This window comes from Schistocerca gregaria, chromosome 4 (genome assembly GCF_023897955.1).
Source record: "Schistocerca gregaria isolate iqSchGreg1 chromosome 4, iqSchGreg1.2, whole genome shotgun sequence".
NCBI classification, from domain to species: domain Eukaryota; kingdom Metazoa; phylum Arthropoda; class Insecta; order Orthoptera; family Acrididae; genus Schistocerca; species Schistocerca gregaria.
The window spans coordinates 229,644,199-229,671,491 of NC_064923.1; the positions used below are offsets into that span (position 1 = coordinate 229,644,199).

Consider the following 27,293-nt stretch of genomic DNA (forward strand, 5'->3'; position numbering starts at 1 on the left):
GTTGCATTAGGAGGTGTCTGCTTCGTGCAAAAGGTCTTGAGTTCATATTGACGACAACAAGTAATTCTTCATTACAGACGTTTATTTACAAACAGAACTGACAGACTTCACAGACTCAACAACTGACTCTCAGAGCTAACCGCACTGCATATCCGAACTGGCAACTGACAACTCCTAGGTGTATTAATATCTTTCCAAACAATGACAGTATTTGACAATGTTTAGTTTACAATACGATAGCAATTCACGACTTAAAACTAAATTAGACATTACAGAATTTTAGTACAGATTAAAGTAAGTAAAAGGATCAGTACATATAAATTCTTACAAGCATAATTTCCAAATAGATTTTATAACATTTTTCTACCAGCTTCTGGATAACCTTCACCAGATTTGTACCGATGTTTCCAGAAATATCTTGACATTTGATTCTGGATATTTCTTGAGTGATTCAGAACAACTATTTATATGTAAAATGATTTAAATCGTGTTTCAAAACGTAAATAAATCTTTTTAGCAATATTTCTTGATACAAATCGTCTTTCGAAATTAGGTTATGAAACAGTTTTCACAAGTTTTCGTATTTTTGCGATCATAATATAGAATTTCTCCATAGAAAGCTCCAGAAGTGTGCATTAAACGTTCATTTAGAGACTTTCTCTTTAGCTGGTGAGTTTTTAAAAGTATCTTGTCCATATTATACGAAATAATTTAGCTCAAAACTGATAATTTATACAATTAATCAGAGCTACAGCAAACAGTGAGTCTTTCTTTTACAAAATGAAATATAATTACAAAATTAAATGAAAATAGGTTACTAACACTAATATATATTCACATTAATTCTATTTTTGTTCTTTCTGTGCAAAGTGTCCTAATATTGACACAGTACAATATTTAAACATCACCAAAGTTTCCCTTTACATTTTGCATATCTGTATCGACATCCCCTAAAAGTCTACAGTATCGAATACTTCAATATGTCCCAATATGTCCTGTAATGTTACAACACCTTGGAACTTAGTAATCAGTGAAACAATGCCACACCACACATCCCACCCTCCCTCATCCCAATAAATAAAAACAAACCATACACATTTAAAATTTAAATGTAAGTGGGATGTTAAAGCCTATTTCTTCTTTTTATGTAGAATATTGGCAGTGTTTTTTCATTGAGTGTATACCTTGAGAGATCCTGTTGTTGCCAGTTTCTACTGTGAATCTGCTGCAGTAAGTTTAAAAAAACTGAAAAATGCTGTTTTGAAAATATAAAAACATAGGACACACGGAAATTGTTACAATCCTTTGGGTGGGTAGTTTAGACAGATTTATCAATATTTGTTGTGACTTGAATATTTCTACAATTAAAGTTGTTTTGGAGTAGGAAAACATTCACATAAAGAAAGTGCGAACAAAAAAGGTCATGAGCCACAATAAAATGGCCAGCCAAAGGAATGGAATACCTACAGGAGAAAGAAATAAAACAGCTCACAAAATGTGGTGATTGTGTTAAAAATAATAACTTTAGGCAAAATGTAATTCTTAAAGAATATTTTTGTCTTCCAGTTGAAATTGTATACCATAGTGTGTGTTGCATGCTTGCTGTAGTAAGATTTTGTATTGAATTCCATGGATTGACTGTGTGCCAGTTCCACTAAAGGATGTCTCCTGTAATAATAATTTGTTATAAAACAGTGACTCTCCTTACACAAGCTGATCCTGCGCTGTTGCAGGTTGAAGATGAAAGTAATGTGCTACAAGATGGTACATTAATCGACCTTTGTGGTGCCACATTGCTGTGGCGTTCAGCAGAAGGTCTTTCTAAATCGCCTGTAAGTATTGCATAACCAGAAACTAATAGTTGTAATATTTCTATTTTTACAAAAATGTTGGCAGCTGTAGCATAATGCAGTCATAACTTAGTGACATTGTTGGCGATGCAATAAGCAACTGCCTGGTGACAAGATTTGTTGTGTATCTGACTTAGTGCCGTCTGTTTTGTGTTACTCCATTAATTTGTTTAATCTGTAGAAATCACAAAATTAATTCAACAAGTAGTTCACTGGTGTTATTAAGATATTTTCAGTTCTCAAAAGGGCACATCATGTAACTTGAAAAGGGCACAGCATGTGGCTACTTTAACAATTAATATCCTGTCCAGAGGTCTTAAACTTCAGAGATTGTTGGTAGTCTGCAATGAATTGAATCAATGATGTGGGTAATAAATCTCTCATTTTCAGCCAATCCCTCCTAGACAGATCCAAAAGGTTGATGTGTTCTTGGTGCAGAGTCGTGCCAGTTTTCCCCTCATTGTCTATTTTCTCTCTGCCCATACATTTAGGCCTGATGCAGGAAAAGGCCAATTAAGAAATCTTATTCGGTTCTGCAGACCACTGCTGCACAAACGCAGACATGTGTATAGAAGACTGGCCCTACTGGAAACACTATACTTCCTCAGAATGCAGTGGTCACACTGATGGGACTATAATATTACTCATGGTGATGGTGTACTGGGGAGCATCAAATAGACTGTACATCATGTGAGGCAATCAGCCCCAGAGTGCCACAGTCACTTGGCTACTGGAAGATGACTCGTGGAGATATTTCGGCTCGAAACTGACGCCTTATGGTATTGATGCTCTTACTGGTTTTATCCATCATCATGCATTGCACTTAGGATTGTAATAGTGTGCCTGAACCTCAGAAGACTTCTAGTCAGTTACCAAGTAACTGTGTGAATAATTCTCATATATTATGTCAGAATTTAAGTTTTCAACTTCAGAGGTGTTGTTCTCCACCAGAATTGGATCTCATTGACTTACAGTGAAAATTCTGTTGCTTCTTTTGTGGGCAATCTGGTGCATCATCGAAATGTTTTTCTATTTTTGAACCAAGAGACTGTATTGGGAGGGGGAGGGGGAATTCATATCCCCATCTGTCTGCTCCGTTTACATACTTCTGTTACTGCGCCACATGCTTGCAATGCCACCAGGCAGCATCCAATGTTACAGTGGGCAGTGGTCATAATGTTTTGGCTTATTGGTGTGTGTTGACAAATTCAAGACCTTTACTTTTATTGACATCAGTCACACTTTCAATTAGTTTAATGCTCACTTCAGAATTGTGATCCCTTTGCATTTTCAGAATGTCTATATTAATTGAATTTTCGTTAAGATTACTCGGTGTTTCTTTAACGTATTTATAAAATACAGTTTAATATTTCTTCCATCACTCTGGATTCACTTGTTTACCTATTGCTGCCAGTTTTTCCCAGAATGAATTGGTACATAATACTTTTTCCAAAAGAATCCAAATTTTGTAAGGAAAACTCTCATTCCTTCCCATAGCAATATTTTGTTTCACACATTGTGAATTTTATTCAGTATTTAAATGATCTTCAACCTAATTCCTGTCTGTCGTGAGCAGAATTAGGTGTTTCTAAAGCAATAGAATTAATATAATCCACATCTTCTGATGACCCCTATAGCATTCAATAGCTTTTCACAGTATCTGGAACTTCTTCTTCTTCTTCTTCTTCTTCTTCTTCTTCCCTTAAACTACCATGATAATCTACTTCATTTTCAAGTCTCAACCTCTCATCTTTATTTAACCTGTTACTCCTCGGAAAAAAATGTTATCACATTTTGTACTATGGCCTAATCCTTCTACTCAAGTGATTCTAATTCTTGGCTTTCCTCATCTCGTAGTGGACCCCAAATTCTTAACTGAACAGCACGTGTAAATCCCCTTTTTCTAAACAAAACTCGGTACATACTATTTCTTTTTTTGCTTTTGTTATCTAAGTGTTACAAAAACCACCCCAAAATCCTTGGTTATTGGGGCCGGATGTATTCTGACCACAGTGCCCCCCCCCCCCCCCCCCCAGCCCCCATTTCTATCTACACTACAGTTCTGATTGTGAGATGTTCCACTGATTGTGTAGTAGTTTTCACGGTTATTTGCCCTTGCTATCTTCAGAATTCAGTGGATTACATTTTTCCCGAAAATCTGATGGTAAGTTCTCAGTGTCGTAGATTCTACATGCCAACTTCAATAGGTGTTTGATTGCTTTTACACCCAATAATGTTAGAAATTCCAATAGACTCTTGCCTGTTCCTTCTGCCTTATTTGATCATGAGTGAGTGTTTTAATTCTGACTCCAGTACTGGATCCTCTCTCTTCCATATTGACTCATTTCTTCTTCTATCGAGTCATCTGACAGTCTTCCTCATAGAGGCCTTGAGTGTATTGTTTCTACCTGTCCACTCTCTCCCTTGTATTTAACTGTTGAAGGCCCGTTGCACTCTCAATGCCACCACCCTTGTTTTTAATTTCACTGAAGATTGTTTTTAATTTTCTGCATGCTGAGTCAGTCCTTCCAGCATTCATTTCTTTCTCAATTTCTTCACTTCTTTCCTGCTGCTGCCATTTGACCTCAGCAGCCCTGCACTTCATATATATTTCAGTCCTAAGTGATTGTCTTACCATATTCCTGTCTTTCCCTGAACATTTTTGCATTTACTTCTTTTGTCAGTCAGTTAAAGTACTTGGGAGTTAACTTCCTTGTACCTATGTTTGACTGCCCAACATCTGTGAATGCCCTTTTTAGCGATGTCCACTCTTCTTCAACTTATTTTCCTTCTCTGGTATCCCATGTCACAGTATTCACATTCTTATCAAACTTCAAACAGGTTTCCTCATTCATCAGTACTTCAGGAGGTGATTTTCCATATTCCTAAACTAAATGAATTGTCATTAGGGGCAGGCACTCCCACTGTCCTCAAACCCATCTCCCCCCCCCCCCCCCCCTCCTCACACGCCTACCGCCCTCTCCCCTTCCTCCTTGTAGCTGTGTATTTCAGAGAAACTTTAATAACATTCAGTTCTGCTCAATGTATTCAGTTTCATTGTATTATAAATTTAGCCTCACAGACAAAATATGAACATTAATTAGTTAAAGTTTTTTATTGCTGACAATAGTAACCTCATTGTCTCACAGAACTAAAGATATCATACAGTACTTGTCTTCTACGGCTAAAGTAACCACACCAAGGCACATTTCACTTTAATCTACAGCTACTTCTATATCTACATATGTATGCTGCAGTGCGTGGCAGAGGGTACGCTTTACCACTGTTAATCATTTCCTTTCGTGTTCCACTTGCAAATACAGCAAGTGAAAAGCATCTGTGTGTATCCTCTGTATGAGCCCTAATCTCTGTTATTTTAACTGCTTGGTACTTGCACAACATGTACATTGGTGGCAGTAGAATTGTGTTTCATTCAGCTTCAAATGCAAGTTCTCTAAATTTCATCAGTAATGTTCCTCAAAAAGAATGTCACATCCCTTCCCTCCAGGTATTCCCCTTTGAGTTCCTGAAGCATCTCCGTAATACTTGTGTGTTGTTCAAATGTACCAGTAACAAATTTAGCAGCCTGCCTCTGAACTCCTCTGATGTTTTTTTGTAATCGAACCTGGTGTTAATCCCAAACACTTCATTAGTACTCAAGAATGGGTCATACTAGTGCCATGTATGCAGTTTCCTTTACAGATGAACCACACTTTCCTGCTATCTTCCAAGTAAACAGGAGTTTACCTTTGCCTCCCTTACTACAGTTCTTACATGCTTGTTTTACTTCGTATTGCTTTGCTCTCAAGATATTACATGATTGTGTAAAGTGGCACAAACTAATATTGCATTTGAACATTAGGTTTGTGGAATAATTAATTTTATTCTATATACATGTTCCTTGATTGTGGATGTTCACCTGATCAAACATTTGTAGCATTATGGTTTTGTTTTTCATACTCGTGTGCATTTCTCTACATTTAGAGCTAGATACCATTCATCGCACCAACTAGAAATTTTGTCAAAGTCATCTTGTATTCTCCTGCAGTCACTCAGTGATGAACCTTCCTGTACACTACAGAATAATTTGCAAACAGCCACAGAATGCTGCTCATCATGTCCATTAAACCTTTTTTTGTATACAGAAAATAACAACAGTCCTATCACACTTCCCTGGAGCACTCCTGATAATACCCGTGTCTTTGACAAACACTTGCACTTAAACAGTGTGCTTGTTTCTGTAATTTAAGAATTATTTGAGCCACTAACATACCTGGGAACCTACTCCCTATACTTGCACCCTCGTTAAGTTTGCAGTGGGGCACAGTGCTGAAAGCTTTTTGGCAATCTAGGAATATGGAAACTGCCTGTTGCCCTTTAGCTAGAGTTCACAGGATATTGTGTGAAAGTAAAAAAGAAAGAAAACAAAAGGGGGGGGGGGGGGAGCTGAGTTTCACATGAGCAATGCTTTCTGAAATTATGCTGATTTGTGGGCAGAAGCTGTTCTGTCTCAAAAAAATTTATTATATTCAAACTGAGAATATGTTAGAGAATTCTGCAGCAAACTAATGTTAAGAATATTGATCTGTAATTTTGCAGGTCCTTTCTTTGACCTTTCTTACGTACAGGAATCACCTGTGCTTCTTTTCAGTCACTTTGGACTTCACGCAGGTTGAGAGAGTTGCGAAAAATGCAAACTAAATGTGGGGGCAATACCATAGAATACTCTTTTGTAAAATGTGATTGGGATTGTATTTGGATGTGGTGACATATTTGTTTTCAACTCTTTCAGTTGCTTCCCTGTGCCAGGGATGCCTATTAATACATTCTCCATATGGGAGGCTGTTCAGTGGTCAAAAGATGATATGTTTGTACAATTATTGTGATGAATGATTTCTTAAATGCGAAATTTAAAACTTCTGCTGCTACACCATACAGGTCAATGATTGACTGGATATACACCTTAGACCTACTTAGCAATGTTATTTAGGATCAGAATTTTCTTGGGCAAGATATTTTGCTAAGGTATGAAGGTGATGGTTGTATGCTTCATGCATTGATCTTTTTTTAGATTTACGAATCTCTACTGACTTCAGCATGTCATCATTTACGCATTCTGTTTTGAACAAAGAGCACAACAGCCTTTGCTTCCATAGCATTTTCTGAATCCTGTTGTTAAATCATGGTGGGTCTTTTCCGTCCTTAACCCACTTACTTGACAGATACTTTTCCAGAGAATGATTTACAGCGTGTTTAAACTTTGCCCACAATTCCTTTATATTCATCATATTGGAATTAAGTAATGTCCATTCACTGTCTAAAGTGTAATGCTAATGACTACTTATATGTTCTGTCCAGCAGTAATACTCTACTAGCCTTGTTAATAGTTTTATTAACTTTTGTACGCTTAGTTGCTACAATGACATGGTCACTAATCCCTGTATCTATAATGACATTGTCAACAAAGTCAGGCCTGCTTGCAGCTACAACTTCTAAAATTTTACCGCTGAGTGTGGACTGTTGAGCTAACTGCTCAAGACATTTTTTGGAGGATGTGTTCAAAAGCACTTTGCAAGACTCTCTATATCATCTGCAATGAACTCATAGACATCCCAGTTTACAATATGGTATGATCTGGTATTTCTGCACTAATTACTTTGGACATATTCTGAATGACTCTAAAACTGTCAGTGGAATCGAGTAGCAAGCAAGCACTCAGTCTTCAGGCCATAAGTGGCCCAACGGGACCATCCGACTGCCGTGTCATCCTCAGCTGAGGATGCGGATAGGAGGGGCGTGTGGTTAGCACACCACTCTTCCGGTTGTTACGATGATTTTCTTTGACTGGAGCTGCTACTATTCAGTAGCATCCTCAATTGGCATCATGAGGCGAAGTGCACCCCGAAAAGTGGCAACAGCACATGGTGGCCTAGATGGTCACCCATCCAAGTGCTGGCCATCCCCGACAGTGCTTATCTTTGGTGATCTCAATGGAACCGGTGTATCCACTGCATCAAGGCTGTTGCAGTGGAATTGAGTAGATGGTAAAAAATTCTTGCAATTGAGTTGTTTTCACCTAGACCTGTTACGCTTGACCAGATTACTTCATTGCCACACTCAAATTCGTCCCCAATAAAGACAATATTTTTGTCAGCTGCAAAGAACACTCCCCGTCCAATGGAATTTAATCTGTTTTTTGCTATGTTTCATAAATGGCTAATTATCTTAGTTTTCTACTGTGAACTTCAGCCAGCTCATGGTCCCAAGAATAATTGCAGTGTGAGAAATTTCCTGTTGGGCAGTAAATTTAGGAACTTTGTTATCAATACTTGGATAAATTGCTGTTAAAATTTTGACAGTTGAAGCATCTTTACTCTGAAATTAGTTCGATTTTGCTATCTGTGTGTTGACTGGCAAGTGTTCATCAGAGTACCTCAAATTACTGTCTAGCCTAGAAAGCCCCATGTGCATCCCACAAGAACTCTGCTACCCATGTAGCTTATTCCTTTGTTAGTGCACCACCTAACACACAGAGGCACCCTTCAATTCCCTCTTGATAATGTAGGTCCAAAAATCTGTAGCCAAGACCATCACAGAGCCAATGAAGCCTTTTGCTTGAAACATTCCATTGAGCTTTAAGCTGAAAGACCCTGACGAACTGTGAGAATGATACTACAGATTGTTAGCTTAGCTTGCACCCTGCGTGCAAGGCTGACAGCCTTCACTGTTTCCACCAGCCGCCTGTAATTGCTCAAAAATGGCTCAAATGGCTCTGAGCACTATGGGACTCAACTGCTGTGGTCATCAGTCCCCTAGAACTTAAACTACTTAAACCTAACTAACCTAAGGACATCACACACATCCATGCCCGAGGCAGGATTCGAACCTGCGACCATAGCAGGCCCACGGTTCCGGACTGTGTGCCTAGAGCCTGTAATTCCCTCAGAACCCAAATGGCAAGGCATCTTTAGTGCCAATGTAAGCCACAACTTGCAGATGACTGCACCCTTCATGTTAGATAGCTGCAGGCAAGGCTGCCTCTACATCTTGGATGAGGCTTCTCCCTCCTGGCAGACATACAGAGTTGTTGTCGGCTTTGTTTCCAGTCTTAAACTATACTTCCCAAAGGGCCTCCATAGCATGCCTAATGTTGGAGCTGCTGATAGCTCTCAAACAAAACTACGTGTTCCAAAGCAATTCCCAAACAACTAGTGAGGTCACTCCTATGTGGCTCTTTGGTATACCCTAAGTGGATTTAACTTGGAAAAAATTATTTTGCAGTACAAAGGAAAATTCATTTGAGAAAAATAATAAATTACATTACACAAGGGCTGGTCAGTACTGCTTCAGGAAGCAGGTACACACATAAAAAGTGACAAACTATTTAGATTTCAAAACTAATAGTTCCCTCCTATCGTAATTGACCTCACTAGTTGTGTGAGAATGGCATTGGAGCACATAGTTTACTGCTGCCTTGTTTGCCTCATATAATCTCCTTTGTCACTGTTAATATGGGTTCATTAACTGACCTTGTTGGAGACAGTTGTACTTACTGTTCTAGAAGAATGTAATGCATTCAGTCAGTGCAACATACTTTTGTGTGTGTGTGTGTGTGTGTGTTACATGATTTTTTTTTCTTCATCATTTCTTCTGCTTCTTTTACACAGCTCTTCCTGTTTCTGTGAGAATGCCATCACTTCTCTCCTTTACACCTTCTCAGTGTTTTGAGTTTCTTTGTTGAGCTTAGGACTGAGGTACCCACTTAGCTACCTTTAATTAATTAAGAGTCCTAAACAAGTTCACTTTTTTTCCCCTCTGGATTCGTGTTCACTACTTATGACTGCTTTCTCAGTCTGCCAGCTCCACAAACCATGGCACTGATGGTAATAAAAGATTCATTGGCAATCACCAGTCTTCAGTAATTTGTCTTCTGTCTCCAATCAGCATTCTTCGCTGACTCATTCTCCAAGGAAATATGGGGAAATGTGGAAACAGAACAGAAACTGAACTCCAAATACTTTCCTTTTCTGACAGTTCATCACCTGTTGACTTTCACTAATCATTTTGCTTAATTGACTTTTCTGGTAAGTGTTTCATTAAATACTCAGCTGCTACTTAGGATTATACAAGGCTTTCCAAATTCAAAAGCTATAAGAAAGAATTCTCCATATCAGATGTTCAAACAATGTATGTGAATGCATCCGGATAATGATCTTGACAGCTGCTGATATTTTAAAATATTGGCAACTGTGAGGACATTTTCGGGCTACATTGTTTAAAACTATTTGAACACACAGTAAACTTTGTTATAGAGTAGTTATAGTGCACCTGAATGAAAATGTTTCATTTGAATCTCAAAAAAATTTATTTTGTTGATACATAAATGGGATGATGTTTCCGTTAGCTGTCTCCTTGTTGTACTTCGGCATTGAGATTAAGTTAGTGATTTAACAATGTGATGTTTTTAATTTTTTACTTAAAACATATGGAAATTTGGACAATAAGGCAGTTATCTCATCTTGTAGGAATCTATACAGATTACAGTGGGAGCAATATAGCTGGTCAGTGTTTACCTTCAAGATGCAAGATTCTGTTTACTGCATAACTACCTCAAAAAACCCCATTCCCCCACCCCCATCTCCTCTTCAGGAGAAATTTCTTTTTGTTGTAAGTAATGCAATGACTATGGCATGTAAAATTGTATAAATGAATTTTGTGAAGATTTTATTTGTATGCTATAGATTTTTTCTTTCTTTCTTTCTTTCTTTCTTTCTTTTATCATAATCTCAAATGCTTTGTACATATGATGATTTTATATTTTTTTTCATATTCCTATATAATGTGGAACTGATGTTTATAAATATTTAACTTTTCAGACAAAATCACACTTGGAGAAAATGGTTGATGACTTGAATGCAGGGCGACCCCAATGTCCAGTTGGACTAAATACACTTGTCATACCACGAAGAGTGACTGTGACAATGAATGAATCTGGAGCTGTAAATGAAAACCAGCAACCATATGTGTACCTGAACTGTGGCCATGTCCAGGGTCATCATGATTGGGGACAAGAGGACGATTCTGAAGCTCGTCGCTGTCCAATATGTCTTGAGGTAGATGAAAGCAGCTATGATATATAACAAAATGTCGACAGAACTTTAGAAAGAATAGAAACATTGTCTAACAATGAAAGCTTTCGTAGTCTTTATTATCTGTGTGAAAAATTTGTAGTTAATTGCAGCATGTCAAGTCTCAGAATCATCTTAATGTTAAATTTATGTTGAACTTGATACAGAGGCCTTCATTGTTGAATGGTATTGGCTGCACCCTGATGTGTGGTGTTACAATTATTCTGAGAAATATTATTTCTCATGTCTGATTGATTAAACTCTGAAACAATGGCTGTCGCTTAAATAACTAAAATATGGAGGTTCTGCATTGACAGGTTCAATGTTTAGAGTTCTTGTTTTCCATTGGTTTTAGTTTAACATTGTTCTTTTCTTGTAAATGTATATACTATGCGTAGTCAAAGATGCTGAGCCATTGCAGGACTTTCTCCCTTCCTGTGCTGCACTCTTACTGTTTTGTTATTTCTTTCCACTTACTTGATCTATAGGGCACATTAAGTTTTGGAAACCTGGCTTGTCTATAGCATATAAGTAACAGCTGTTCCCACTTCCTTCCTCCTTGTGTGCCTCCTCACTTTACCAACATTATTTTACAATACTTGTTTCATTTAACTCAAATGTGGGCCCCACATCTGGATTTTACCCCCACTTTTGCAATTTTTTTTTAAATAGAAATGCGGACTGTACAAGGAGAGCTGCCCAATACCCAAGATGGTAGCTAGTTCAAATAGAGGTCGACAGGTACCTGAATGCATATAACCCACTGACTAGACAGGAAACACATGATTGATGCCCAAGCTGTTGCCTCCCAGAGCATACCAAGGAGTAGATGTCTGTTGTTTTCAGACACTGGCACTCCAGCCAATGGCCATGAAGCCAGGTGGCCATTGCTATGGCTGGGTGGTGCCTGTGGGGAAAGCCCTTGACCAGAGTAGGCAGCATGATGGTAGATGTCTTGCACAGTGAGAAAACCCAAGTTATCAGCTAAGAGCTGTGAGGTGTCAGCAGTCTCTCCAGACAAAACTGAATGTTTCAACATGTATAGTTATTGATCCAAGAACTTACCGTCCTGGTCCAAGCCATGAGAGAAAGGCCAAAAGAATGTGGACTGCAGAAACTTCCTCCCCTCAGTTCCTGTGTAGCACCCACACTGACAGAGGGTCCTATGTAACCACCAAGCTTATGTTCTTTGTAGATAATACTAAAAATGTGTTTGGATAAATCGCTTCCTCAGTAAACTATGAAGTGAAGTTCTCTGTCTTAATTAAAGCAGCCACTCCTACTTACCTCAAGCATCATTGTCATGCAAGAAAGTTGATGATACATCTCTAATCATAAAATACCATAAGAGCTCTTAAAATGGTACAGAGATATACTTTTTACCAGGACTTCATGTTGTAGATGGATGGAAACTACGGGAAAACTTGAAGTAAGGGATCCACTTCATGTATATCGAGGCCCTCCAACAACAAGGTTGACACTGGAGCCTTCAGCATTGTCAGTCATTGTGATGTGAAGCTATTTTTCCCACTCCCATGGGGTATTGTAAGCGCCAACACTTTGTGCGTTTATTATTACCTTTTTATGAGCAACAACGCTTTGGGCATGCATTTTCCCCATTGTACGAGCAACTCACTTTGTGAAAACTATGCTTGGCTGTTTCATGAAAACTCTGTCATTCTGTTTGTTTTGTGAAAACCATTGCTGCCACTGCCCCCCTTCCCACTTAAAAAAAAAAAAAAATCAAATTTTGCAGCTGCTTTCACTACCTAACCTAACCCAATCCCATTCCCTCGACATTGACTTTTAGTCGTCGTGTATGTAAATTAGCCAATGGGGCTCCAGTGGTTCCTGGACCTGGACTCCCTGTACCCAGCTAGAGGAGCAGTGTCATCCTCACTATCTACCTGTCACAGAGCTCCCTATAATTGACAAATTAGCACCCAGACACTTGACAGTGGCCTACAGAGTCAAGACTGTGGATCACAGAACTACTTGCTCCTCTTCATTTCTCTGCCTTGTGATGACTGGGTGTTGTGTGATGTCCTTCGGTTAGTTAGGTTTAAGTTGTTCTAAGTTCTAGGGGACTGATAACCGTAGATGTTAACTCCCATAGTGCTCAGAGCCATTTGACCAATTTGCTCCTCTTCAGTTCCTACTGTCATAGCAGACAAGCCTTCACAAGAGTCCTGATCCTCTAAACTAGTTATGGAGAAGGTAATTCAGGTGACCCTGGAAGCACTAGATTGCCCCTGCGTCATTGGTCTGGAAACCTTTGTTCATTGATTTTGTTCATCCCCAGCTGGTGATACAGGGATTCTGGGATGCGGCCTGTCCTCTTGGCCCCTTCATGACTAAGAGGATGAGCTTAATGTGATAATTCAATGTAATTGCAGTGGATATTATTGTCACCTGTCACAGAACTGCAAAAAGTAATGTCGCCCTCTTCTGCGATCTTTGTTAATGTGTTTCACTGCAACCATTCTCTAATCCTTCAACGTTACTGTGCCTTCTATCAGGGCAGACCTGAGAGTCTGTGCATCGGTTTGCAAAGATGTCATCAGTGAGTAGACTCCCCTCTGTACCACCTCCAGCAATAACCCTCTGTGAGCCCTGTTTACCTCCAGACAGTGTGATCTTCAGAATGACTGTACCCCTAACCCGCTTCATTGTTATCCATGACAACTTTCTGAATATATAGCTTATGATCTCTTCCAAAATCTTGTGGATTCACTGTAGTAGTTGCTGCTCGACAATCTGTATTATAGTGATAGCTTTACATCCTGTCACTTCATTGTGAATGCCTTATAGACCAATTGTTACTTTGCCTCTCTAAAGGGCCAGCCAATTGTTGATACCTCTGTCATCACTTTTATCCAGTTTCCATCGATAAGAATGTTGTAGACATTTCCACCTTACTCACTTGTACTGCTATTCTAGCAATAGCCATTTCAATATCAGTCAGTGGTGCTATGGTGGAAAAAAGAAGTTGCAACAGCAATCCAAGACCATTAAATGATACTGTAATGTCTCAAGCAACATCCTTTGCAGGGTGCCCTCATTATTTTTAAGCATCTCCATGCAATTTTTTGCTACATAATTATAAAACAGTAAGAAGACATGCTGGGAGTGTTGTCTCCTCTTTGGGAAGCAAGTGTCTTCATCCCAGGTTTGGACCAAGCTTAAAAGGTTGTTGGGCTGCCAAAGGTCAACAGCTGTTTTGGGTCTCCTCCTTCATGGTTTTATTTATACTGATATATTGATCCTTGCTGAACACCTGGCGGCCCACTTTGTGATGGTATCGGCGGTCTCTTCTTACTTGACTACCTTCCAAACACACGTAACTCCTTTCAAATTATAAAGGTAAGTATAGACCAGATGTGGATTGAATTTAAAGAAAAAATTGTATCGATAGCAATTGCCAAATAAATTAACAAACAACGGAGCTGATCCCTCTTGGTACATAAAATGGGTCAGAATGTTGCAGAAACAGTGAACAAGCATGCCAAATTTAAATGAACACGAAAACCTCCAAGACTGGTCATCTTTTACAGAAGCTCAGAATTTACCATGGACTTTAATGGGAGATGTTACAATAGTTTCCACAACAAAACTTTCTCTCTAAACCTGGCAGAAAATCCAGAGAGATTCTGGTCTATGTAAAGTATGCTAGCAGCAAAACATAATCAGTGCCTTCTCTGTGCGATAGCAATGGAAATGCTATTGACGACAGTGCTGCCAAAGCAGAACTACTAAACACAGCCTTCCAAAATTCCTTTGCTAAACAAGATGAAGTAAATATTCCAGAATTCGAAACAATAACAGCTGGCAACATGAGTAACTTGGAAGTAGATATCCTCAGAGTATTGAAGCAACTTAAATCACTTGTAAAAGTAAGTCTTTCAGTTCAGACTGTATACCAGTTAGGGTCCTTTCAGAGTATGCTGATGCAATAGCTCCAAACTTAACAATAATATACAACCACTCACTGGACGAAAGATCTGTAGCCAAAGACTGGAAAGTTGCACAGGTCATGCCAATATTTATGAAGGGTAATTGGAGCAATGCACTGAATTGCAGGCCCATATCATTAACATTGATATGCAGCAGATTTTGGAACATACATTGTGTTTGAACATTATGAATTATCTCAAAGAAAATGGCCTATTGACACACAGTCAACACGGATTTAGAAAACATTGTTCTTGCGAAACACAAGTAGCTCGTAACTCACATAAGCTGTTGAGCACTATCGACAAGAGATTTCAAGTTGATTGCGTATTTCTGGATTTCCAGAAGACTTTTGACACTGTACCACACAAGTGGCTTGTAGTGAAATTGTGTGCTTACGGAATATCGTCTCAGTTATGTGACTGGACTTGTGATTTCCTGTCGGAGAGGTCACAGTTCGTAGTAATTGACAGAAAGTTACCAAGTAAAACAAAAGTGATGTCTGGCATTCCCCAAGGTAGTGTTATAGGCCCTCTGTGTTCCTTATCTACATAAAAGATTCATGAGACAATCTGAGCAGCTGTCTTAGGTTGTTTGCGGATGATGCTATCATTTATCGTCTAGTAAAGTCACCAGAGGATCAAAACATATTGTAGAACAATAGGAAAAAAATATCTGTATGGTGCAAAAATTGGTAATTGTCCCTAAATAATGAAGTGTGCGAGGTCATCCACATGAGTGGTAAAAGGAATCTGTTAAACTTCAGTTACATGATAAATTGGTCAGATCTAAAGGCCGTAAATTCAACTGAACACCTAGGAATTACAATTACGAACAACTGAAATTGGAAAGAACACATAGAAAACATTGTGGTGAAGGCAAACCAAAGATTGCGTTTTATTGGCAGAACAGTTAGAAAATATAAAAGGTCTACTAAAGAGACTGCCTGCACTATGCTTGTCTGTCCTCTTTTGGAGTAATGCTTCACAGTCTGGGTTCCTTACCAAATAGGTTTAATGGAATACATCAAGAAACTTCAAAGAACAACAACAAAATGTTTTGTATTATCACAAAATAGGGGAGATAGTATCTCTAACATGATACAGGATTTGAGGTGGACATCATTAAAACAGACATCTCTTGTTGTGGCAGAATCTTCTCACAAAATTTCAGTCACCAATTATCTTTTCTGAACGCAAAAAAAAAATAAAATAAATAAATAAATAATTGTTGATGCTGGCCCACATAGGGAGAAACAATCATCGTAATAAAATAAGGAAAATCAGAGCTGTTCGAGACTGGAATAATAGAGAATTATTGTGAAGGTGGTTTGAAGAACCATCTGCCGGGCACTTTAAGTGTGATTTGCAGAGTATCGATTTAGATGTAGATGTAAAACATGTTGTAGATATCCCTCTGTTATTTACTTCCTGTAACCCTGACTTATATAATGGACCTTTCAGTGACTGGGAAACCCTTCCGACTTTTGACTTACCTATAGGGCCTTAAGCCCTGGTTAGATTCATAATCAGGTAATTCAGCTTCTGAATATGACTGAAAGGTGTTTTGCTTTTCCAGTGGAGAAATAGTGTTATCTCAGTCTGTAAGTTGGGCATAAACCCAACATCATTCTGCAGCTACTGACCCATTAGCCTCAACAAGCCATGCAGACTGGTTGGAAGAATGGTAGATTGACGATTCTGCCTGGTTCTCAAATCAAGGGGCCTATTGTACCCCTGTCAGAGTAGTTTCTGGGAGGGATGACCCACAAATGACCGTCTAGTTAGGTTGGAAATGGCACTCTAAATTGTCTTTCTGGGGAGAGGAAGGGGAGGGGGGATGATGAACTGTCAGTAAAAAAAAAAAAAAAAAAAAAAAAAAACAGTATTGGGAGTTCAGTTGCTGGGATCTACAAAATTTCTTGCCAGTGTGGCATGGCTTAAATCATTCAGAATACACGCACAGTACACGAAAGGTGCTTTGAACATGAGTACCACACTCACCTTTCACAGCCCAAAAGGTCAGCCATAGCTGAGCATTATATTACCACAGGAAATGCTATGGATTTTACTGCCATGAAAATTTTGGCCCCCAGCAAGAACTTTTTGGGATTCAGTAATTAAAGAAACTGTGGAAATACACCTAGCACAATATATTATAAATTGTGACAGCAGTTTTCAACTGGACAAGGCTAGGGACCCAGCAATTTCTCTAATTTCTTCAGAGAGAAGACAGTTTATTCATAGTGACACATCTGGTGACATCTGATGTCTGGTTTTCAGTGACGCGAAGACACATTCTGGCAGAGAGCGGACGTGTAGTTTTCACCTTTACGCGTGCACCTGCGCACCACACATAGAACAGTATTTCTGGAGGACATGGAGTTCGATAGAGGACGCTACTGTGTCAGGTGCCAGTGCATTTGCGCACCAATTTTTTCTATAAATCCAACGCCGGGAACTTGCAGTCTCCAGTGATGGACTCTCACCTGAAGATTGCTGGATGATCGCTAGCCAAAACATCGTGGCAAGAAGTCAACATGATCTGGCTGCAAAACCGAAACCTCATTGAACATTCAGTACACTGGGAACACTTTAAGTATCACAGTTACTTTCTTCATTGAAATGCATATAAGTAAAATATATTTTAAATGAAAAAACGCCATTTCCAACTTCTGTCCTTTTTAGTAAATCTTCTTTCATTAAATTCTCTGATATAGGTGACTGACTAATCTCTCTTCATTGGTATTAATACAATATACAATGAACTGCTTGCTGCCACAGTCAGACAAGCACTAAACTTTCTCGTATGATTTTACATTTTCCTGGTGTAAGAAAGTCTTGTTTATTTCTTGAGTATTCAGCAGGTCAACGACATCCGAGAGGTGTGATCTCAACAGCAGCACCTGAAGGTGGCAAGAAGTGTATGATGACACCTGGTTGATTATTAAAGATTTTCTACATTGGGAAAACCTAAAATCCCACACAAAATAGCTTGGTGGTAAGATGTTGTTGTTGTTCTTGTTGTTGTTGTTGTTGTTGTTGTTGTTTTGTTCTTCAGTCCTGAGACTGGTTTGATGCAGCTCCCCATGCTACTCTGTCCTGTGCAAGCTTCTTCAGCTCCCAGTACCTGCTGCAACCTATGTCATTCTGAATCTGCTTAGTGTATTCATCTCTTGGCCTCCCTCTACAATTTTTACCCTCCACGCTGCTCTCCAATGCTAAATTTGTGATCTCTTGATGCCTCAAAACCAACCGATCCCTTCTTCTAGACAAGTTGTGCCACAAATTTCTCTTTTCCCCAATCCTATTCAACACCTCCTCATTAGTTACGTGATCTATCCACCTTATCTTCAGCATTCTTCTGTAGCACCACATTTCGAAAGCTTCTATTCTAGTCTCTTCTTGTCCAAACTAGTTATCGTCCATGTTTCACTTCCATACATGGCTACACTCCGTACAAATACTATGCTATGCTATGATTAAGTTATGCTCTGTGCAAAATTCTACCAGATGGCTTCCTCTTTCATTTCTTAGCCCCAATTCATATGCATTTCTCTCTCTCTCTCTCTCTCTCTCTCTCTCTCTCTCTCTCTCTCTGTGTGAGGAGAGACAAAGCAAAATTAAGAATGTGGACACTCTTCAGAACAGAATGTAGTTTATCACATCAAAACTCCAGTGTCCAACCGTATCACCAGAAGAGCCAGGCTGGCCGTGTTCAGGGAGAGGATCCAGTAGACTCAATCCAGACTCGATGAGACTTTGATAGAATTCGTCTCACTCCACCTCAACTTCCTACTGATCGACTGGTGGGAGTTGACAGATTCAGTTACCTGGTCTCAAGTCAACAGAGCATGGAAGTCAGCCACCTGCTGACAAACCCTGCAAGGTTCTGAGGCACACCAACAGATGAATTAGCAAAACATCCAACAGCAATGTTCAGCTTATTTGTGGCAAATGGCAGCATCACATACGAAATTTGGTACATTTTGTCCAGCAGCTGTAAAACTTCACATCGGGCCAAGATGATGTCGTGGTGAACCTTGACATGGTATCTCTCTTGACAGGGATACCTCTAAGAAACTCCCCGAGCCTCAGAGGGGAAAGTTTGGACTAGCACTAACAAAACTGTTTGAATTCATACTTACGTCAAACTACCTTCTGTCTTACAAAAATTTCTATGAACAAACAGTGTAGCGATAGGATAGCCATTATCATGAGTGGTGGCCAATAGGTTTATGGAGGCATTTGAAGAAGCAGCTCTGGAGTCTGCAGTCTACAAGCTCTCATGCATTTTTCACCACAGAGCCAGTACATTTGAAATATGATCATATGGACTTCATCACCTATAAGTCTACCTGCAACATCTGAATTCACTGTACCACACACAAAATTCATGTTGGAGATAGAAGAAAAGAAAAACTTCCGTTTCAGGATGTGCTCATGTAGCGAAGACCAGATAGGATGCTAGGACACAGTGTCATACCATAAACTGACATACGCGATTTATACTTGGATGCCTCCTGCTGTCTTGCTATTTCACAACATGGTTTCCCAAGCCCAGTAGTGCACAGAGCACGTGAAATCTTGAACTGTGACAGTCCAGCAGCTGGATTACAGCACTTACAAGCCTTGTTCCATACAAATGGTTAAAACTACTACCAGATATGAGCCTTAAGGCTCGAGAAGCTGAGATGACAGCCCTCCTGAGGATGAGGATAAATTGTTTGTGATGATGATTATTCCATACATCAGGAGCACATCAACAGAAATCTGAAGAATACTCCGAAGTACAATGTCAAGATCATCAGCCAAGACAAAAGCCTTATTGGGATCAGTAAAGGGTAATACAGACTCCAGAAACAGTGTGTCTACTGCAACCATTGCCAGTATGGAAAAATACATACAGGCCAGACTATCTGGTCTGTATAGGAAAGATGCACTGAGCATAAATGCCTCACCAGCCGGAGTGGCCGTGTGGTTCTAGGTGCTACAGCCTGGAGCTGAGCGACCACTACGGTCGCAGGTTCGAATCCTGCCTGGCGCATGGATGTGTGTGATGTCCTTAGGTTAGTTAGGTTTAATTAGTTCCAAGTTCTAGGCAACTGATGACCTCAGAAGTTAAGTCACATAGTGCTCAGAGCCATTTGAACCATAAATGCCACACAGACAACATACAGCCAACAAAGTCCACTGTGGCAGAGCACTGCATCTATTGAAGACTTATTGTGAATTATGGTAACACCAAGTTGTTGCAACAATTGAACATATACTGGGATTGTATTCTCAAAGAAACTGTAGAGATCAGACAAGTGACAGACTAATAAAGACAGCAGCTTCCAGTTTAGCAAGGCATGGCACCAGGCTTTGAGCTTGATCAAAGCACAGTGGCAGTCTCTGTGAAAATCCTCTCTCGTTGTGACAACTGAAAAAGATGAGGATGCATTGTTGCCACAGTAGCATAGATCCATGTCCAATGCTGGCTGCTGTTCTGAGTGAAGACCCTGGATCAATACCTGACATGCTTCCACCCACCACCCCACCAGGTCTACGCCTGGAGGCAACCGGCTGGAGGCTGTAGGAGGGGAGGAGAGGAGGAGAGGATATAAAGACAGCACCCAGCAGTAGATATCAGTCAGTATTCAGGTATGCCTGAAGACGGCAAGAAATCACCTTGCTGAAATATTGCGTCTTTTGGGCAATGCCACATGGCTAAGTACCTGAGAAATGGTTAAGACTAAACTTTCTTTTTACATCTGTGGCATAGTTTGACTACAATGGTTAATACTTCAAATGTTTTTATTATAATAACTAACAGAGCTATCTTCACAATGCAGCTACAATTTTCTCATGGTTGTTGGCCACCTGTTAATAGATGAGGATGACTCGTCTGTCTCCTTGAAGATACACATCACGTGGAAAAGATAGTACCCTGATGTCATGATTCCAGTTATCTCCACATGAAAGAATGAAATAAATGCATATCTGTGATTATAGTCAAACATAGTAATTGCAGACACTTCGTAATATTAAAAAGTAAATATTTGTCATTGCTCAGGTGGAAGTAACAGCAGTATTACTTCCAGCATAGGTAACCCTACATTAGCAGCTTTTAAGCTGGTGGTAATTATGAACACACCACTGATTAATTTGAATCATCTTGGCAGTTTTCAAAGTTGTATTCAGGAATCTCAGGCAGAAATGCTGAAACCCTTTATTTAACAAATAAACCTTCGACATGCCCTTCTGGAGCAATCAACACAATCCAAAGATGATAACTTTCTCTTGGAGATACTGATGTATGTAAGAGTTATTTGAAACTAGTGCTGTGTAATGGCCAGGAGTACTTTTCATCAGCTTATACAGGGTTAGCCTAAATGAATCATCAGGTTTGAGAGCACTGCTTATTTACAAGTGTAAGGTTTACCAAGATGGGTGATAGACAGAAGAATATACTCACAAGATTTCTGATACATTTTATTTATGTTCAGTGTGTGCACCCTTGGTCACTTGGCATTCACCCAGACTGCAAATCACTTTCATCCATGTGTTCATAGCATGTTTCCATCAGTGTCTGTCACAGCAGCAGTGATGTGTTCCTGAAGCGTTGTTGGCATTGGGGGATACATTAACCATGTACTTAACATAACTCTACAGGAAGAAATTACATGGTGTGGGATTTGACAACCTGGGTGCCAACAGAGAAACATGATCAGGATCAGCACGCCCTCTCCAGTGATGTGGCAGTTTTCTGTTCAGAAAGGAGTGGACGGTTGTGCTCAAGTGAAGTGGAGCCCAGCTGTATTGAAATATGAAAGTCAAGCAGTCAGCAGTCAGTTGTGGGAAGAAACACAACATACCCAGGTACACAGAATCTGTCACCATTTGCTTGCTAAAGAAAAAGGGGCCATGCATCTTTGTTTTGGATATGGCACAAATGACATTTATTTTTGGTAAATCCCTTTCCAATTCCACATGAACATACGGCAGTTCTGTATCCCACAATCACTTATTATGATAACCATGTTTCCTGACAGATGGAAAGTGACCTCATTGTCGAATATCAGTGGCCCCGTAATGTCATCATCATCTACCATAGCTTACTGCATTCTGGCACAAAATTCCAATCAGTTGGTATAATCATCTGGAGTCTGGTGTTGCAACAGTTGAATACAGTAGGGTTTGAAATACAAATCCCACCGCAAAATATTCCCACCGCAAAATATTCCAGGCTGTTTCCTGTAGAATGCCCTATCAATGGGCTTTCGCAGATGATTGGTTTCTGTGCGCTGAGCACAAAGCTGTCTCTCTCACGCTTCCCAATTTCTCTTGACAGAAGCGGTCACCCTATGCGTTTGCCTTTACACAACCAAGCATCACGAAATTGCTGAAAGCAATGCAAAATCCCCTGATGACCAGGTGCAGCTTTTCGTTATTTGTATATGAATGACTGCTGAATGCTCATAACCACCAAATACTTCACATATTCTGACACCGAAAGTCTTCTTTTGCAATGCCACCATCTTGTAGAGTACTGTCGTAGGTTTGCCATCTACTGTGCACGAGATCTACTAGGTGAGCTTTTTAAACTTAGTGAGTGTAACTTTTCATGCATTGTCCTTCTGTGTATATCATATATGTGTCAATAAATCTTGCTTTGAAACCCTATGAATCTTTTAGTCTAACCCTGTATTCACTGGCAGGTTGATCGACACACAAACATACACACAAAATCCAAGCTTTTGCAACCAATGGTTGCTTCATTAGGAAAGAGGAAAGGACGAAAGGATGTTGGTTTTAAGGAAGAGGGTAAGGAGTCATTCCAATCCCGGGAGCGGAAAGACTTACCTTAGGGGGAAAAAGGAAAAAAGGACAGGTGTACACACTCTCACACACTCTCACACACTCTCACACACTCTCACACACTCTCACACACTCTCACACACTCTCACACACTCTCACACACTCTCACACACTCTCACACACTCTCACACACTCTCACACACTCTCACACACTCTCACACACTCTCTCTCTCTCTCACACACACACACACACACACACACACACACACAGACAGACATGTGTAAAGGCAAAGAGGTTGGGCAGCGATGTCAGTCGAGGCAGAAGTATAGAGGCAAAGATGTTGTTGAATGACAAGTGATGTACGAGGGGCAACAACTTGAAATTAGCAGAGGTTGAGGCCTGGTGGGTAACGTTAAGAGAGAATATATTGAAGGGCAAGTTCCCATCTCCGGAGTTCTGATAGGTTGGTGTCAGTGGGAAGTATCCAGATAACCTGGACGTTGTAACACTGTACCAAGATGTGCTGGCCTTGTACCAAGGCAAGTTTAGCCACAGGGTGATCCTCATTACCAACAAACACTGTCTGCCTGTGTCCATTCATGCGAATGGACAGTTTGTTGCTGGTCATTCCCACATAGAAAGCTTCACAGTGTAGGCAGGTCAGTTCGTAAACCATGTGCTTTCACACGTGGCTCTGCCTTTGATCGTGTACACCTTCCGGGTTACAGGACTGGAGTAGGTGGTGGTGGTGGTGGTGGTGGTGGTGGTGGTGGTGGTGGTGGAAGGGTGCATGGGACAGGTTTTGCATAGGGGGCAGTTACAAGGGTAAGAGCCAGACGGTAGTGAAGATGGTTTGGGGATGTCATAAGGCTGAACCAAGAGGTTACAAATGTTAGGTGGACGGCAGAAAGACACTCTTGGTGGAGTCGGGATGATTTCATGAAGGATGGTTCTCATTTCAGGGCAGGATTTGAGGAAGTCGTATCCCTGCTGGAGAGCCACATTCAGAGTCTGATCCAGTCCCGGAAAGTATCCTGTCGCAAGTGGGGCACTTTTGGGGTTCTTCTGTGGGAGGTTCTGGGTTTGAGGGGATGAGGAAGTGGCTCTGGTTATTTGCTTCTGTACCAGGTCGGGAGGATAGTTGAGGGATGCGAAAGCTGTTTTCAGGTTATTGAAGTAATGGTTTAGGGATTCAGGACTGGAGCAGATTCATTTGCCACGAAGACCTAAGCTGTAGGGAAGGGACCGTTTGATATGGAATGGGTGGCAGCAGTCATAATGGTGGTACTGTTGCTTGTTGGTGGGTTTGATGTGGACAGATGTGTGAAGCTGGCCAGTGGACAGATGGAGGTCAACATCGAGGAAAGTGGCATGGGATTAGGAGTAGGACAAGGTGTATCTGATGGAATCAAAGGAGTTGAGGTTGGAGAGGAAATCCTAGAGTTCTTCTTCACTGTGAGTCCAGATCATGAAGATGTCACCAATATATCTGTACCAAACTTTGGGTTGGCAGGCCTGGGTAACCAAGAAGGCTTCCTTTAAGTGACCCATAAATAGGTTGGCATATGAGGGGGCCATCCTGGTACCCATGGCTGTTCCCTTTAATTGTTGGTATGTCTGGCCTTCAAAAGTGAAGAAGTTGTGATTTAGGATGAAGCTGGCTAAGGTATTGGGGAAAGAGGTTTTAGGTAGGGTGGTAGGTGATCGGTGTGAAAGGAAGTACTCCATCACATCGAGGCCCTGGACGTGCGGGATATTTGTGTATAAGGAAGTGGCATCAATGGTTACAAGGATGGTCTCCAGGGGTAACAGATTGGGTAAGGATTCCAGGCGTTCGAGAAAGTGGTTGGTGTCTTTGGTGAAAGATGGGAGACTGCATGTAATGGGTTGAAGGTGTTGATCTATGTAGGCAGAGATACATTCTGTGGGGGCTTAGTAATCTGCTACAATGGGGTGGCTGGAATGTATGGGTTTGTGAATTTTAGGAAGTAGGTAGAAAGTAGGGGTGCGGGGTGTCGGTGGGGTCAGGAGTTTGATGGAGTCAGATGAAAGGTTTTTTAGGGGGCCTAAAGTTCTGAGAATTCCTTGAAACTCCGCATGGACATCAGGAATGGGATTACCTTGGCAAATTTTGTATGTAATGTTGTCTGAATGCTGACGCAGTCCCTCAGCCACGTACTCCCGACCATCAACCACAGTCGTGGAACCCTTGTCAGCCTTAAGAATGACGATGGATCGGTCTGCCTTCAGATCACGGATAGCCTGGGCTTCAACTGTGGTGATGTTGGGAGTAGGATTAAGGTTTCTCAAGAAAGATTGAGAGGCAAGGCTGGAAGTGAGAAAATCCTGGAAGGTTTGGAGAGGTTGATTTTGAGGAAGAGGAGGTGGGTCCCACTGTGACGGGGACGGAACTGTTCCAGGCAGGGTTCAGTTTGGATAGTGTCTTGGGGAGTTGGATCATTAGGAGCAGGAATAGAACTATTTTTCTTTGTGGAAAAGTGATACTTCCAGCAGTGACTACGAGTGTAGGACAGTAAATCTTTGACAAGGACAGTTTGGTTGAATCTGGTAGTAGGGCTGAAGGTGAGGCCTTTGGGTAGAACAGAGGTTTTGGGTTGGGAGAGAGGTTTCGAGGAAAGGTTAACTACTGAATTGGGGTGTTGTAGTTCCAGACTGTGTTGACTAGAATTTTGAGGTTTTGGGAGGAGTGGAGCTGGAAGTGGGAGATTGAGTAGATGGGAGGGAGTGGGTCTGTGTGCAACGAGAAGAGGTTGAGGTTTGTTGGAAAGGTTGTGGAGGGTAAGTGAGTTGCCTTTCCGGAGGTGGGAAACCTGGAGATTTGGATAGTTTTTTGAGGTGGAGGGTGGCATGCTGTTCTAATTTGCTGTTGGCCTGTAGGAGGATGCTCTGAACAGCCAGTGTGGATGTGGGAGAGGAAAGATTGAGGACTTGGATTAGGGATAGGAGTTGACGGATGTGTTCATTGGCTTAGTTGATGTGTAGGTGAAGAATTAGGCAGGTAAGGGCTATGGATTGTTAAGTTTGGAACTGGTATAGGGACTGATGGAAAGAAGGGTTACAGCCAGAGATGGGAACATTAAGTGTGAGGCCTTTGGAGGTAATGAAAAATGTCGGACAAGCTTGAGTAAATAATGTTTTTGTGGTCTTCAGTCCTGGGACTGGTTTGATACAGCTCTCCATGCTACTATACCCTGTGCAAGCTTCTTCATCTCCCAGTACCTACTGCAGCCTACATCCTTCTGAATCTGTTTAGTGTATTCATCTCTTGGTCTCCCTCTACAATTTTTACCCTCAGTGCTGCCCTCCAATGCTAAATTTGTGATCCCTTGATGCCGCAGAACGTGTCATACTAACCGATGCCTTCTTTTAGTCAAGTTGTCACAAATTTCTCTTCTTTCCAATTCTGTTCAATACCTCCTCATTAGTTATGTTATCTTCGCATCTAATCTTCAGCATTCTTCTGTAGCACCACATTTCCAAAGCTTCTATTCTCTTCTTGTCCAAACTACTTATCGTCCATGTTTCACTTCCATACATGGCTACACTCCATACAAATACTTTCAGAAATGACTTCCTGACACTTAAATCTATACTCAGTGTTAACAAATTTCTCTTCTTCAGAAATGCTTTCCTTGCCATTGCCAGTCTGCATTTTATATCCTCTCTACTTCGACCATCATCAGTTATTTTGCTCCCCAAATAGCAAAACCCCTTTACTGCTTTAAATGTCTCATTTCCTAATCTAATTCCCTCAGCATCACCTGAATTAATTCGACTACATTCCATTATTCTCATTTTGCTTTTGTTGATGTTCATCTTATACCCTCCTTTCATCACACTGTCCATTCCGTTCAACTGCTCTTCCAAGTCCTTTGCTGTCTTCAGAATTTCAGTGTCATCTCCGAACCTCAAAGTTTTTATTTCTTCTCCCTGGATTTTAATACCTATTCTGAACTTTTCTTTTGTTTCCTTTACTGCTTGCTCAATATTCAGATTGAATAACATCGGGGAGAGGCTACAACCCTGTCTCACTCCCTTCCCAACCGCTGTTTCCCTTTCATGCCCCTCGACTCTTATAACTGCCATCTGCTTTCTGCACAAATTGTATGTAGCCTTTCACTCCCAGTATTTTACCCCAGTCACCTTCAGAATTTGAAAGAGAGTATTCCAGTCAACATTGCCGAAAGCTTTCTCTAAGCCTACAAATGCTAGAAATGTAGGTTTGCCTTTGCTTAATCTAGCTTCTAAGATAAGTCATAGGGTCAGTATTGCCTCACGTGTTCCAAGATTGTTACGGAATCCAAACTGGTCTTCCATGAGGTCGGCTTCTACCAGTTTATCCATTCGTCTGTAAAGAATTCACGTTAGTATTTTGCATCAATGACTTATTAAACTGATAGTTCGGTAATTTTCCCATGTTTCAGCACCTGCTTTCTTTGAGATTGGAATTATTATATTCTTCTCGAAGTCTTGAGGGTACTTCGCCTGTCTCATACATTTTACTCAGCAGATGGTAGAGTTTTGTCAGGACTGCCTATCC

General features: G+C 40.6%; 1 protein-coding gene across 5 annotated transcripts in view; it reads left to right on the plus strand.

Moving 5' to 3' along the window:
* LOC126365831 (protein pellino) overlaps nucleotides 1–27,293 on the plus strand; it is a 399,652-nt gene that overhangs the window by 357,173 nt on the left and 15,186 nt on the right. For all 5 annotated transcript variants that reach the window (XM_050008461.1, XM_050008458.1, XM_050008459.1 and 2 more), the window contains exons 7-8: nucleotides 1,734–1,832; nucleotides 10,727–10,963. In XM_050008461.1, coding sequence (XP_049864418.1) covers nucleotides 1,734–1,832; nucleotides 10,727–10,963 — 336 coding nt within the window. The remainder of the gene's footprint in view (nucleotides 1–1,733; nucleotides 1,833–10,726; nucleotides 10,964–27,293) is intronic.